We start from the raw sequence: 14,234 nt of genomic DNA, 5'->3' as shown, positions 1-14,234 counted from the left end.
GGAGTTTGGGATTCGGGCTCTGAGGCATGAGCATGTTTTACTAATGAGTTTCCCCGCTCCCCCGGCCCCACAAGACGGTTCCATTTCTTCCCCAGCCCCATTCCTCTCCAGTTGCTTCTCACCTGATGTTGATCGAACAGACCGACACCCGGACCGCGCATGCTCCAATCACAGCATTTCCCCCACGCCTGCGCAGTCTCTCCCTATAGTGAGGATAGAGCACTTTCTGACCCGCGGAGAATGATGGGTAATCACTCCACCATTAAATGGCAATTTTGGTAATGATGTTTTCTGATCCGTTTGCGATTGCATCCAATGATCTAGATATACAATTATCATTTTTTCTTCAAAAACTGCACTTAATTAGTTATCTGCCATAGTGCTGTCCTAGATATGATCAACTTTAACCTGGTGTTGTTAAACTCCTTACTATGATCAACAGTAGCAGCTACATTAGAAACTAACCCTAAAGTTAAATGTGAGCCCATTCAGGAATTGCTAGCTCAAGTGATTGAATTAATGAATCTTATCTAACACACAACATTAAAGCAGCCTCTCACCAGTCAGAATGCACTGACCATGTAACAAATAGAGTCATAGAGGTTTACAGCATGGAAACAGGCCCTTCGGCCCAACTTGTCCATGCTGGCCTTTTTTGAAACCCCTAAGCTAATCCCAATTGCATGCATTTGGCCCGTATCCCTCTATACCCATTGTACCCATGTAACTATCTAAATGCTTTTTAAAAGACAAAATTGTACCCACCTCTACTACTACCTCTGGCAGCTTGTTGCAGACACTCTGACTCTATGTGATGAAAGAGCTCATTTTATTTTCTGTATTAATCAAATTCTGAAGGGAGTAACCAGTCATGAAACAGATGATTGTACAATTGATGAACCTTGATTAAGTTATAAATAATGAATCAATAATCATATTGGAAAGACTGGATTTTCATTCAAAACTCGTTACGTTGAATTATTGCATGTCTCTCTGTGTGAGGAACAGTAATTTCAGACAAACTGTTCTAATAATGAAGGATCCTAGATAAAGGTCCCAAGGAATGGTACATTATAATGTTTAGTTTGATCCAGTGTCATAGAGTCATAGAGGTTTACTGCATGGAAACAGGCCCTTCAGCCCAACTTGTCCATGCCGCCCTTTTTTTTTAAAAACCCCTAAACTAATCCCAATTGCCCACATTTGGCCCATATCCCTCTATACCCATCGTACCCATGTAGCTTTCTAAATGCTTTTTAAAAGCTAAAATTGAACCCGTCTCTACTACTACCTCTGGCAGCTTGTTCCAGACACTCACCACCCTCTGTGTGAAAAAATTGCCCCTCTGGACACTTTTGTATTTCTCCCCTCTCACCTTAAATAGTGGATAGCGAAGTACTTGAAAGTCAAGAGATTTTAGCTCTTTTGTATTCTTGTCTGATGTACTGAGGTTGGGTGGCCACTGTGCCTAAGAACTAATTGGATTAACCCGAGCAGCAGCTTGAGGTAATTATTCACTGAGGGAAAGCTTGACTCTGACACAGGGAGCTGGCCACTCAGGGGTGAAAAGTCAGGGCTCCGTAATGATTTGTGGCTGGCTGATTACTGAAGACACTCACTCGAGGCAAGAATCACATGTACATCTCAGCAAGTGGGACTGTATCTGAGACAAGAGTCTTGAGAGGGGAACGCTGTGATGGATCAACACCTCGATAAAGTTGCAAAAATCATTGTCTGATTTGATTTGATTTATTATTGTCACATGTATTAGCATACAGTGAAAAGCATTGTTCCTTGTGTGCTATACAAAGAGTACCATACATAGAGAAGGAGAGGATGCAGAATGTAGTGTTGCAGTCATAAGAGTTAGAATAAAGTTTTAGAAGCATCGAACGAGTAGAAGATAGAATTAGAGGGTATGCTGGGCGCAGCTTGCAAGAAGTCGCCTCACTGCAGCACCATCTTGGAAGTTTTCCTGAATTGATATGCAAATCTCTTTCCTTTAATAATAATTTTAATGTTAATTTAATGTTGTAAAATTTATTATCCAAAGAATCCTGTCCTGCCTTAATTAAGTCTTGTTTGAACAGACATTTTCTTTTCATGGGGTGTGGGTGTCACTGGCTGGACCAGTATTTTTATTGCCTATTCCTAATTGCCCTTGAGGTGGTGGTGAGCTGCCTTCCTGAACCGCTGCAGTCCCTGTGGTTTGATGTCCACTCGCAGTGCTGTTAGGGAAGGAATTTACTAAGTCATTCGCAGATTGGGGCGGCTGAGGTTAGTCACGTTACTGATAAGAAAATCAGAATACAATCAGATAACACAGGTGGGAAAGACAAAAAATCTACTCTGATGTTTTAATCAAGCTGATTTCACATTTATCCAGAATATTACACTACAGCCCAGTTCGAGGAGTTATTAACATCAGCAGAAACAAACTCCAACTGTCAGAACTGAAATATAGAAAATTCACTGAACAGCAGGAGGCCATTCAGCCCATCAGGTCTGTGCTGGCTGGAAAAGTACTGTCCAGTTTCACCCTACTTTCCAGCTCTTGATCTGTCCCTCTGTGTGTTACAGAATCTCAGCTGCGTATCTGAGTTCCTGTTTAATGTGATGAGGGTTTCTGCCTCTCCCGTCCTTTCAGGCAGTGAGTTCCAGATCCCCATCACTCTCCGGGTGAAATGATTCCTCCATGAACCCTCCTAATTCTTCAATCCTTTATTCACTAGATTTGAAAATTGAACAGATTGTAATTATATTAAAAAATCGCCAACTGGCTTCAGCTTTCTGCCACACAGCTTTACTAGACATATACTTTTATAACTGATTAATCTGGTAACGAGAACAGAGCTCAGTACTCCAGCTTGCTCTAACTAGCATTTTATAAATATAAACAGACTATGCTGGGTAACCTCAGCAGGTCTGGCAACATCTGTGGGGAGAAACAGAGTTAATCTTTTGGATCTAAATGATCCTTCTGCAGAACGTTTTATGAAGCATTTTATAAACATAGAAAATAGGTGGAGTCGGCTATTCGGCCCTTCGAGCCTTCACCACCATTCAATATGATCATGGTAGATCATGCACTTTCAGTATCACAGTCCCACTTTCTCTCCATACCCCTTGTGGTCCCTTTAGTCACAAGAGTCACATCCAGCTCCCTCTTGAACATATTTAATGAACTGGCCCCAACAGCTTTCTGTGGTAGAGACTTCCACATGTTCACAACAAGAAGTTCTTCCTCATCTCAGTCTAAGATTGTAACCCCGAGTTCTGGACTTCCCCAACATTGGGAACATGTTGGGACAGCATCGAGCCTGTCCAGTCCCATCAGGATTTTAAATGTTTCTCTGAGATCCCCTCTCATTCTAAATTCCAGTGAGTAAAAGCCCAGTCGATCCAATCTCTCTTCATATCAGTCCTGCCATTCCAGGAATCAGTCTGGTGAACCTTCGCTGGACTCCCTCAATAGCAAGAAAAATGTCCTTCCTTAGACTAGGAGACCAAAAATGCACACAATACTCAAGGTGTGGCTTCACCAAGGCCCTGTACAACTGCAGCAAGACATCTTTACTCCTGTACTCAAATCCTCTTGCTATGAAGGCCAGCATGCCATTAGCTTTCCTCACTGCCTGCTGTACCTGCATGCCAACCTTCAGCAACTGTCCCACCATGACACCCAGGTCACGATGCACTTCCCCTTTTCCTAAACTGCCACCATTCAGATAATAATCTTTCTTCCTGTTTTTGCCACCAAAGTTGATAACCTCACATTTATCCACATTATATTGCATTTGACAAGTATCTGCCCACTCAGCCTGTCCAAGCCCCCCTGTAGCCTCTCAGGATCCTCCTCACAGCACACACTGCCACCCAGCTTAGTGTCGGCTGAAAATTGGAGATATTGCATTCAATTCCTTCATCCAAATCATTAATGTATATTATGAACAGCTGGGGTTGCAGCACTGAACCTGCCGCACCCACTAGTCACTGCTTCCCACTCTGAAAAGGATCCATTTATTCCCACTCTCTGCTTCAGTTTGAGCATAATCTCCCTCCTCTTATACACTAGGCTTGGGCCAAATGTCTTCTTGACCACCTGATTGAGACACTGATCAGCCTTGATTGAATGGCAGAGCAGACTCAATGGGCTGAATGGCCTAATTCTGCTCCTACATCTGATGGTCTTATGATCTACCTGTCCAGCCTCCTTCACAGATGCCTGGATGTTGACTCCAGGTTCTCTCTGATCCTCTATAATTCTCAGCATCATCCCTTTACTGTTCATTCCCTTGTCTTGTCTAATGTCCCAAATTCATTCTCTCTCACTGCTCCAGATCGAATTCCATGTGCCATTTTTCTGCCCATCTGACCAACCCACTGATATCTTCCTGCAGTCCACGGCTTTCTTCTGGACTGTTAAACATAAATACAATTGTTGTTTCATCTGCAAACTGAATCATGAGCCTTACATTTAAGTCTAAGTCATTGATATATACCACAAAACTGTGGAACCTCACTGGCAACCAGACACTATTCAGTCCTGGGTGTGATTCACAGCAGCAATAACAGCAGAATCCAACCCCTGCTGTCGCCTGTGAACTTGCTGGTGTTTCAGCAGGTTGTTTGACTGAGCGAATCCCTTCCCACACATGGAGTAGTTGAACGGCCTTTCCCCAGTGTGAACTCGCCGGTGTTTCAGCAGATTCTGTTTACTTTTAAATCTCTTCTCACAATCAGAACATTCAAAAGGTCTCTGATCAGTGTGAACAAGTTGGTGTGTAGTCAGGTGGGCTGACTGAGTGAATCTCTTGCCGCACAGGAGGCAAGTGTACGGTCTCTCCCCAGTGTGAACTCGCCGGTGTATCAGAAGGTCAGATGTATCAATGAATTCCTGACAACACACAGGGCAGGTGAACGGCCTCTCCCCAGTGTGAACTCGATGGTGTCTCAGAAGGTGAGCTAACCGAGTGAATCCCTTCTCACAGAGAGAGCAGGTGAATGGCCTCTCCCCAGTGTGAGTGTGCTGGTGTTTCAGAAGATCCTTTTTGCTTTTAAATGTTTTATCACATTCAGGACAATTGATAGGTCTCTGATCTGTGTGAACAAATCGATGTTTCAGGAGCTGGGATGAACAAGTGAATCCCTTCCCACACACGGAGCAGATGAACGGCCTCTCCCCAGTGTGAGTGCGCTGGTGAATCAGTAAATCCTTTTTACTTTTAAAGTTCTTCTCACAATCAGAACATTTAAATGGTCTCTGATCAGTGTGAACACTTTGGTGTGTCAGGAGGTGGGATGACTGAGTGAATCCCTTACCACACATGTTGCAGATGAATGGCCTCTCCCCAGTGTGAGTGCGTTGGTGAATCAACAAATCCTTTCTGCTTTTAAAGCTCTTCTCACACTCACAACATTTAAACGGTCTCTGATCAGAGTGAACCTGGTGGTGAGTCCGGAGGTTTGATAAAGCATTAAATCCCTTCCCACATTGAAGACAGGTGAATGGCCTCTCACCAGTATGGACATGCTGGTGTGTGTACAGGCTGGATGACTGAGTGAATCCCTTCCCACACACACAGCAGGTGAATGGTCTCTCCCCAGTGTGAATACGTCGATGGGTTTCCAATTCAGACGGGTAATTGAATCCCGTCCCACAGTCCGCACATTTCCACGGTTTCTCCATGATTATTGACAGGCTATCGGGTGTAGGCGGGATGCAGATTTGAGCTCACTATCAGATCAGCCATGATGTTATTAAATGGCGGAACTGGCCCGTGGGGCCGAATGGCCTATTGCTGCTCCTTGTTCACATGGTGCAGGTGTCCTCATGTCTCTCCAGGTTATATAATCAGTTGAAACCAGGTCCACACAAAGAACACGAGTGCGGTGTCTACCTGATGAAAATGTGCTATTTCTTTTCACGCTGTGTGACTGGTTAAAGCTCTGTTCCAGCTGACTGTGGAAAAGTAACTGAGATGTCTGTGTCTCGGGGCTTTTCCAGTCACACTGATGTTGAATAATTTCCCAAAGACAAAATAGGCAAACGTTTCTCCTTCCACATTCATGGGCCTTTGATATTCAGATCCTGAAGAATCATGTGACACTGTCAGATCCCGAGACGTTTGGTTTGAATCGCCCGTCTGCAGATATTCTGGAAAAGGAGTTTACATTGAATTACTTTGAATACACAAGACACAAACAAGCCATTCAGTTTAATTCTTTATACTTGACACATCTTCTCCTGTCCCATAGACCTCATCTCAGCCTTTCAGTTGATTTTTCCATTTCTTTTTCTCTTGTGTGTTTCTCCCATTTCCTTTTGAAACAATCTCAGCACTTTCCTCAACTCATTTCTATGGTAATTCTAAACCTGTGAGTGAAGAAATTTGTCCTTATTGCTTCTTGGATTTATTGGTAACTATCTTGTATTTATGACTCTTCGTTTATTGATCATTCCTTCTTTTAGACTCTGTCACAAGTGGAACATTCTCTCCACATTTCCCCTGTCCAAGCCACTAATAATTTGAAAGACTTTTATCAGGTCACTGCTCGATAGGAAAAAACTTCAGTCCATTTAACCTTTCCTGAAAGTTGTAATCTCTGTTTACAAAAATCATCACAGTCAATGCAGAATAGAAATCACAGAGAGACAAACATTTCTCTTGGGGTTGAGTTTTCTGTGTGTAAATCGTCAACATGTAACCGTGTGTAAAAGCAGTTTTCAAACATCCATCATAGAATCGGAGAATCCTCAAGGTACAGGAGGAGGCCATTCAACCCATCGAGTCTGCACCGACAACTATCCCACCCATTCCCGTAATATTTACCTTGTTAATCTCTCTGACACGAAGGGGCAATTGAGCATGGCCAATCCACCTAACCTGCACATCTTTGGACTGTGGGAGGAAACCGGAGCACCCAGAGGAAACCCACGCAGGCACGGGGAGAATGTGCAAACTCCACACAGGCAGTCACCCAAGGGCAGAATTGAACCCAGGTCCCTGGCGCTGTAAGGCAGCAGTGTTAATCACTGTGCCACCGTGCTGCCCCATCTTGCATCTATAAAGCAGCTGTCAATCCACAATAGAAACGCTGAACAGACAATTTTCTTTTCTCCACTCCCAGTTTTCTCCCTCCCTCTCCTCTGTCTGGGTTCAGTTCTCCAGCTCCTGTCTGCAGACTGACAATAAAACCAATGGGTCTTATTGGGGGTGTTGGGGCCTCCAGCTGGTGTTTGTGAATCCTCCCCGCCCACCTCCCAGGGTTTCCTTCCTTCCCAGAGATCAGAGTCCTCATTGATTTGAGGCCAAAGTGTAACCTCTTATTTATTGTCCCCCTCCCCCATCCTCTGATGTGAACCATCCTCCAGTGGCTGAGCCAGGATGGGGCCGTTAACCTGGGCCTGTTCCCGGGAGGGAGGGAGAAGCCCCGCAGCTGCAAACCAGGGAGCTGACAATGATTCTGAAGGGTTTGTGGATCCACAAAGTGTTTCCAAATCCTCCTCAATGTCCAGCCACCGGTTTCAGCGCTATCCCTGCGATAAAGCCGGGGCCTGCGGCCTAGGCCAGAAGTTGGTGCTGTTTCCAGTGCAGCCTTGGTTTCCATTCCCACCCTGTGCTCACAATCTCCTCCCGAACCCTCCCCAACACCATGACTGACACTGAGCATGCTCAGAGCGCACACCCACACCACCTGATGTGGAGATGCCGGTGTTGGACTGGGTGAGTCACCTGATGAAGGGGCGGCGCTCCGAAAGCTCCTGATTCCAAATAAACCTGTTGGACTTTCACCTGGTGTTGTGACTTCTTCCTGTGCACACCACACCTGCGCAGTCCGTTCCCAGGCTCCCCAACGCCTGATCATCTTTGCGCATGCTCCACTCCCAGCCTGGACCCGCCTGTCATTTACTCCGATTGGTTGGAGGATCAGCCGCTCCGGCTCAGTCCTCCAGCTCCGCCCCTCATTTATTCTGATTGGTTGGAGGACGAGCCGCTCACGCTCGGTCCTCCAATCCCGCCCCTCATTCACTCCAATTGGTCGGAGGACCAGCCGCTCGGCTCGGTCCTCCAGCGCCGCCCCCTCTTCCTATTGGTCCGGAGCTGCCGTCATTGTGATGTGGAGCATGCGCAGTGTCATTGCTGTCCTTGGCGCTTGTTTGTCCCGGAGAAGCGGAGTCAGCGTTAGGCGGTGGCTGGGAGGATTTGGAAACACTTTGTGGATCCGCAGGCGGGAAGGAGCTCGAGCCGGCGGGTTTTCAATGGGAATTTTAAATGGCGCGGATCCAGAGCCCGAAAGAAAACCGGAAACATAAATGGATCCGGGCGGTGAGGCTTCATAAACACCCGGTGTCGGCCAGATGCCGGATCTCGGGTCAGGGTGACACAGTGGTTAACACTGCTGCTTCACAGCGCCAGGGAGCCGGGTTCAATTCCCAGCCTGGGTCAGTGTCTGTGTGGAGTCTGCACATTCTCCCCGTGTCTGCGCGGGTTTCCTCCGGGTGGTCCGGTTTCCTCCCACAGTCTGAAAGATGTGCTGGTTAGGGTGCATTGACCGTGCTAAATTCTCCCTCAGTGTAACCCGAACAGGTGCCGGAGTGTGGTGACTGGGGGAATTTCACAGTAACTTCATTGCAGTGTTAATGTAAACCTACTTGTCACACTAATAATTAAATTTTAATTCCTCAATTTGTGAGGCAAAATCCTCAGATGTTAACATCGGCCATCTTTATTAAGGGCAAAACCAAATGGATAATCCTCAGCAAACAAAACATCAGAGATAGAGTTTGTTGTAAAATCAGTGAGTTGTTGTAAAACAGGAGGTCAGAATTATAGCCAACAACAACTTCTATTTATAATATCATAAATCATTCCAGTGCACTTCACACAGGCGGCACAGTGGTTAGCACTGCTGCCTCACAGCGCCAGGATTCGATTCCCGGCTTGGGTCACTGTGTGGAGTTTGTACATTCTCCCCCGTGTGTGCGTGGGTTTTCTTCGGGTACTATGGTTTCCTCCCACAGTCGGAAAGCTGTGCTGCTTAGGTGCATTGACCCAAACAGGTGCTGGAGTGTGACGACTTGGGGAATTTCACAGTAACTTCATTGCAGTGTTAATGTAAGTCTTGTGACTGATAAATAAACTTTGAGGAACATTATAAAACAAAGTGAGATTCCCAGATTCATCAGGAGATATTAGGACAAATGACCAAAACCTTGGACAAAGAGGTGAGTTTTAAAGAGAGGCTTAAAGGAGGAAAGTGAGTTAGAGACAGAGAGGTGTAGGGTGGGAATTCAGATCCTGGGGCTGAAGACCTGAAGACACAACCACCAGTGGTGGAGCAATTATGGTAGGGAATGTACAAGAACAGCACTGATATCTCGGATGTTTGTGGGAAGATTACAGAGATCAGGAGGGCTGAAGCCATGGAACGATTTGAAAACAAAGATGAGAATTTTACAATCAAGGTGTTGCATGACTGGGAGCCAAGGCAAGTCAGGGAGGACAGGGGTGATCAGGGAACAGGACTTGCTGTTAATTAGGAAACGGGTAGCGGACTTTTGGATGACTTCACGTTCCCATGTGTAAAATGTGCGAGACCTGCAAGAGTGCGATGGAACAGTTGAGTTTGGAGGTAACAATGGCCTGAATGAGGGTTTTGAGCACCAGATGCACTGAGGTAGCGTTGATGTCATGTGATGTTACCGAGGTGGAAATAGGCAGTCCCAGAAACTTGGGATCAAATGGGACACCGAGGTTATGAACAAACTGGCTTAATTTCAGACATTTGCCAGGAAGAGGGATTGAGTGGATTGCAAAGGAACAAGACTTGGAAGGGGGACCAAAAACAGTGGCTTCAGTATTCTTGATATTTTATTGAGGTTAATAGTCAGCAGGAAGAGAACCAGAAAGCAGAATGGGCCCTGACACTGAAACCAGGTTTAACTTAGTTAGAGAGGGAGGTTTAGAGAAACCCCCTTCACAATTTCTCATCAAATCTCGAAACAGTCAGTTCTGGACACAAAGTTAACATCTGCTATTCTGACTGATCGGATCAGGGTGATTCAGATTAATGTTTTCTCATGTGTTACGAATGAAGTGAATCATCAAAAATACTATCTCTAGTTGTACACATTTTTTAAGAGGATACTGAAATGATTATCTGTTAATTTATTTGGATTTCAGTTCAGGGAGGAGGGAGAGTGTGTGGGATGGGGATCTGCAACTTTGGGGGTTCGAGAGGAAAAAATTCCAGAGAAACTAGAATTGTCTGTTGAGAATTTCTATCCTGGACTGTCAGTGATGACTTTTATTGACGGTTTTTACAGCTATTAGAAGTTGAGGATTGCAGTCGGGAATCTCAAACCAGACATCACATCAAGATCTGACAGAATCACTTGATTCATTAGGACCTGGATATCATCGTACTTGGAAAGTGGAAGGAGAAATGTGTGTTTGTTTTGTCTATGGGAAAAGATTTCAAACAGCAGTGTGACTGGAAAAGCACCGAGACACACACACACCCGAGTGAGAGTGTTCCAGTGAACTGACTGTGGAAAGAGCTTTAACACAGCCTGAAAATACATCACCATTCACAGTGAGGAGAAACTGTACACGTGTTGTGTGTGTGGACGAGGCTTCAACTGATCATCAACATGGAGAGACATGATGACACCGACACCACAGAGAAACCGTGGATATGTGGGGACTGTGGGAAAGCATTCACTTGCCCATCCAAACTGGAAACTCATCGACGCACCCACACTGGGGAGAGACCCTTCACCTGCTCCACATGTGGGAAGGATTTCACTCAGTCATCCAACCTAGCATTACATCAGCGTGTTCACACTGGGGAGAGGCCGTTCAGCTGCTCTGTGTGTGGTAAAAGGTTCATTCAGTCATGCAATCTAGCGTTACACCGGCGGGTTCACACTGGGGAGAGGCCGTTCACCTGCTCCGTGTGTGGGAAGGGATTCATTAATTCCTCTAACCTAGTGGCACACCAGCGAGTTCACTCCGGGGAGAAACCATTCAGCTGCACTGACTGTGGAATGAGCTTTAGGCTTTCATCCACCTGCTGAAACACCAGCGAGTTCACACTGGGGAGAGGCCATTCAGCTGCACTGACTGTGGAAAGAGCTTCAGACACTCAGGCAGTCTCACTGTACACCAGCGAGCTCACACTGGGGAGAGGCCATTCACCTGCTCCGAGTGTGGGAAGGGATTCACTGATTCATGCCAACTGCTGAGACATGAACGAGTTCACAGCGGGGAGAGGCCGTTCACCTGCTCCGAGTGTGGGAAGGGATTCATTGATTCATCTCAGCTGCTGAAACACCAGCGAGTTCACAAGTGAGGGATTGGATTCTGCTGTTATGGCTGCTGTTAATGACAACCGGGCCCTTTCATTCTGACAGCTGGAGTTTGTTTCTGCTGATGTTAATACAGCCGGTAACTGGGCTGGAGTTTAATATTCTGGATCTAGAGGTGATTGTGTTCCTGGGGCTGCAGTTACCGCGGTCCATCTGAAATTAGTTTACAACAAGATTCGGAACTTTTACTTCAATCTCAAATTGTTTAAGTTAAGTTTATTTATTAGTGTCACAAGTAGGCTTACATTAACACTGCAATGAAGTTACTGTGAAAATCCCCCAGTCGCCACACTAGTCGCCTGTTTGGGTACACTGAGGGAGAATTCAGCATGGCCAATGCACCTAACCAGCACATCTTTCGAACTGTGAGGAAACCAGAGCACCTGGAGGAAACCCATGCAGACACGGGGAGAACGTGCAGAGTCCGCACAGATAGTGACCTAAATCAGGAATCGAACCGGGGTCCTGGCGCTGTGAGGCAGCAGTGCGAACCACCGTGCCACCCTATTGATCTTTGGCCGGAATTCTACAATTCAGTGTCTGAGAGGTTGCACTGATGAACATCTCCAATTTGAAAGTGCTGATTAATCCTTGCTGAGAATTCTTACTGACCTACACACAGTGACACCTCCATTATCCCCCAGAAAGAAGGGGAATGGGAATTGGTGGAGAATCGAGAGTCTCCAAATGTCACCCATCCCGTCTGGAACAAAAATTCCCTCAGCTCAGGAATGGAGAAAAGTCAAATCCAAGTAACAGATTGTAAGAAATCACCATCTAATAGCCTTATAAAATCTTTGGATACTGATGGAATATTATAGAAAGAGCCTTCCCTTTGTCTTCTGAAGAAAGCTTGCTGGCTGACAAACACAGGACAAGCCTTTCTCCCTGCCAAGGACCTGTCTCTCGCACAGGCCCTGAAGCAAGACATTTTTAATCCTGATACCATTGGCTCTTATGGTAACTAACTACATGTAAAGGTTAAAACAGGCCCTCAAGAGCAAGGAGATTTCAAATTGACTGGCTTCTCCCCAACACCCACAATCAGGCTCATTGAAGTGAACCTTCCATAGGCACCAGTTATGGACATCAACATTCACTTGGCTTCATCCGTCTGCTTGTCCTCTGGGATCTGTAAATCTCTCTCACCTGTCACAGGTCAGGTGCTTTTCCTATCTATTTAACTCACACATCTTGTTTTAACTGTTACTTCTCAATAAACTGTTTTAAAATCGCTTCTGAGCTCAATTCCCTCTTTGGGTGCAGACCAGTAAGAGTTTAGAAAGTAGATTTTTAAATGTTTCTGTAGGTATGTGGATAGGAAGAAGTGAGTGAAAGTAAACATTCTCTATGAGAGGCAGATAAAAGTCAAAATATAATGGGGAACAAGGAAATGGCAGAGAAATGCAACAAATACTTTGTATCTATCTGTCTTCATGGTAGAAGACAAAAGAGAAATTCTAATAATGGGGAACCAAGGGGTTAGTGCAAGGGGGCGGGAACTTTAATACAAGGAAGAGCCATTTTTAAACATTAGTCACCAATACAATATCGTTCGAGTTGTAATGCTGTTCATCAAATGTCAATAATAATGAAAAACTAGACAGACATGTTCCAACCTCATTTTATGGAACTTTACAGAAAAGTTGTTAATTAAATGATCCTTTCTGACAAGTGCAATGTGAATAAAAGTTTTAAAAAATGAAACTAGCCATTTAATTCCCATCAAAATGGGTTTGATCGATCAATGGTGGGAGCTGCACAAGTCCAAAGCTGTGGTGGCTTTGGAGACCGGTGACACAGTCCCTTGTCCAATAAGAATGAGGGTCTTATAGAAATAGAGACTGGAGAAATTAATGGGACTAAATGGTGACAAATTCCCCGGACCAGACAACCTGCATCTTGGGGATTTAAAAGAGGGAGCTTCAGAAATAGTGGATGCATTAGTTTGATCTTCCAGAATTCCTTAAACTCTCGAACAGTTCCCAAGGATCAGAAGTCAGCAAACATTAACCTCACTAGTCCAGAAAGTAGGAGAGAAAATGGGGAATTTAGACCAGTTCACATCAGTTGTAGGTGAAATATTAGAAATCTTATTGTTTGGGACTTGGTAACAGGGTACTTATAAAATCAAAAACAAAAAAACGTTTCAAGTCTGGATGACCCTTCGTCAGCTCTGACAGACAGTCATCCAGACTCGACATGTTGGCTCTATTCTCTCCCCACAGATGCTGTCAGACCTGCTGAGATTTTCCAGCATTTTCTATTTTTGTTTCAGATTCCAGCATCCGCAGTATTTTGCTTTTACCGATAAAATCAGACTCGGATCAAATTAATGGTGGTGAGAAAAATGAGAGGTGATCTGATCAGAGTATATGATTCTTCATGGGCCTGAGAGGTTCGATGGTGTGAAAATGTTTCCCCTGACTGCGGAACCTGGAACACTGGGTCACAGTCTCAGAATAAGGGGTCAATCATTTAGATTGAATTGAGGAGAAAATTCTTCACTCAGTTGTGAATGTCTAGAATTCTCTACCCCAGGGAGCAGTGGATGCTCGGCATTGGGTATAATTAAGACAAAGATTGATAAATATTTGGGTATAAAGAGAAGTTAAGCGATATGGGGACAGTGCGGGGAGGTGGGGTTGAGGTAGATTATCAACCTTGATCTCAGTGAATAGCTGAACAAACTCAAAGGGCTGAATGGCCTCTTCCTGCTCCTATTTCTTATTACATTAAACCTCAGTCTGATTTCCCTCAAACTGCTGAGTGAGTGAATTAAATCTTTCTTCACAAATCACCAGTCTACAAGTCAGAATATAAACATTGTTTATTGGTTACAAATTGCAGTTAAATCTGG

At 45.0% G+C, this 14,234-nt stretch overlaps 1 protein-coding gene across 3 annotated transcripts; it reads left to right on the top strand.

Moving 5' to 3' along the window:
* The first annotated feature begins 8,165 nt into the window (after positions 1-8,165).
* Positions 8,166-12,604, top strand: LOC144485556 (uncharacterized). Of its 3 annotated transcripts, none has more exons than XM_078203690.1 (2): positions 8,166-8,330; positions 10,331-12,604. In XM_078203690.1, the coding sequence occupies exon 2, from the start codon at positions 10,658-10,660 to the stop codon at positions 11,081-11,083; it is 426 nt and encodes a 141-aa protein (XP_078059816.1). In that variant the 5' UTR covers positions 8,166-8,330; positions 10,331-10,657; the 3' UTR covers positions 11,084-12,604. The 3 variants fall into 3 exon arrangements, with proteins under 3 accessions (XP_078059816.1, XP_078059817.1, XP_078059818.1); XM_078203691.1 differs by having other exon boundaries at positions 8,166-8,446; XM_078203692.1 differs by lacking the exon at positions 8,166-8,330 and adding an exon at positions 9,522-9,636.
* The last annotated feature ends 1,630 nt before the right edge of the window (positions 12,605-14,234 follow it).

This window comes from Mustelus asterias, unplaced genomic scaffold (assembly GCF_964213995.1).
Source record: "Mustelus asterias unplaced genomic scaffold, sMusAst1.hap1.1 HAP1_SCAFFOLD_198, whole genome shotgun sequence".
In the NCBI taxonomy this organism is placed as follows: Eukaryota; Metazoa; Chordata; class Chondrichthyes; order Carcharhiniformes; family Triakidae; genus Mustelus; species Mustelus asterias.
Note: the sequence above shows the minus strand (reverse complement) of the source record. Positions and strands in the feature narration are given on the sequence as shown.

Excerpts from the sequence above, each read along its gene's own strand:
- LOC144485556 (XM_078203690.1), top strand. The coding sequence starts at position 10,658 with ATGGAGAGACATGATGACACCGACACCACAGAGAAACCGTGGATATGT.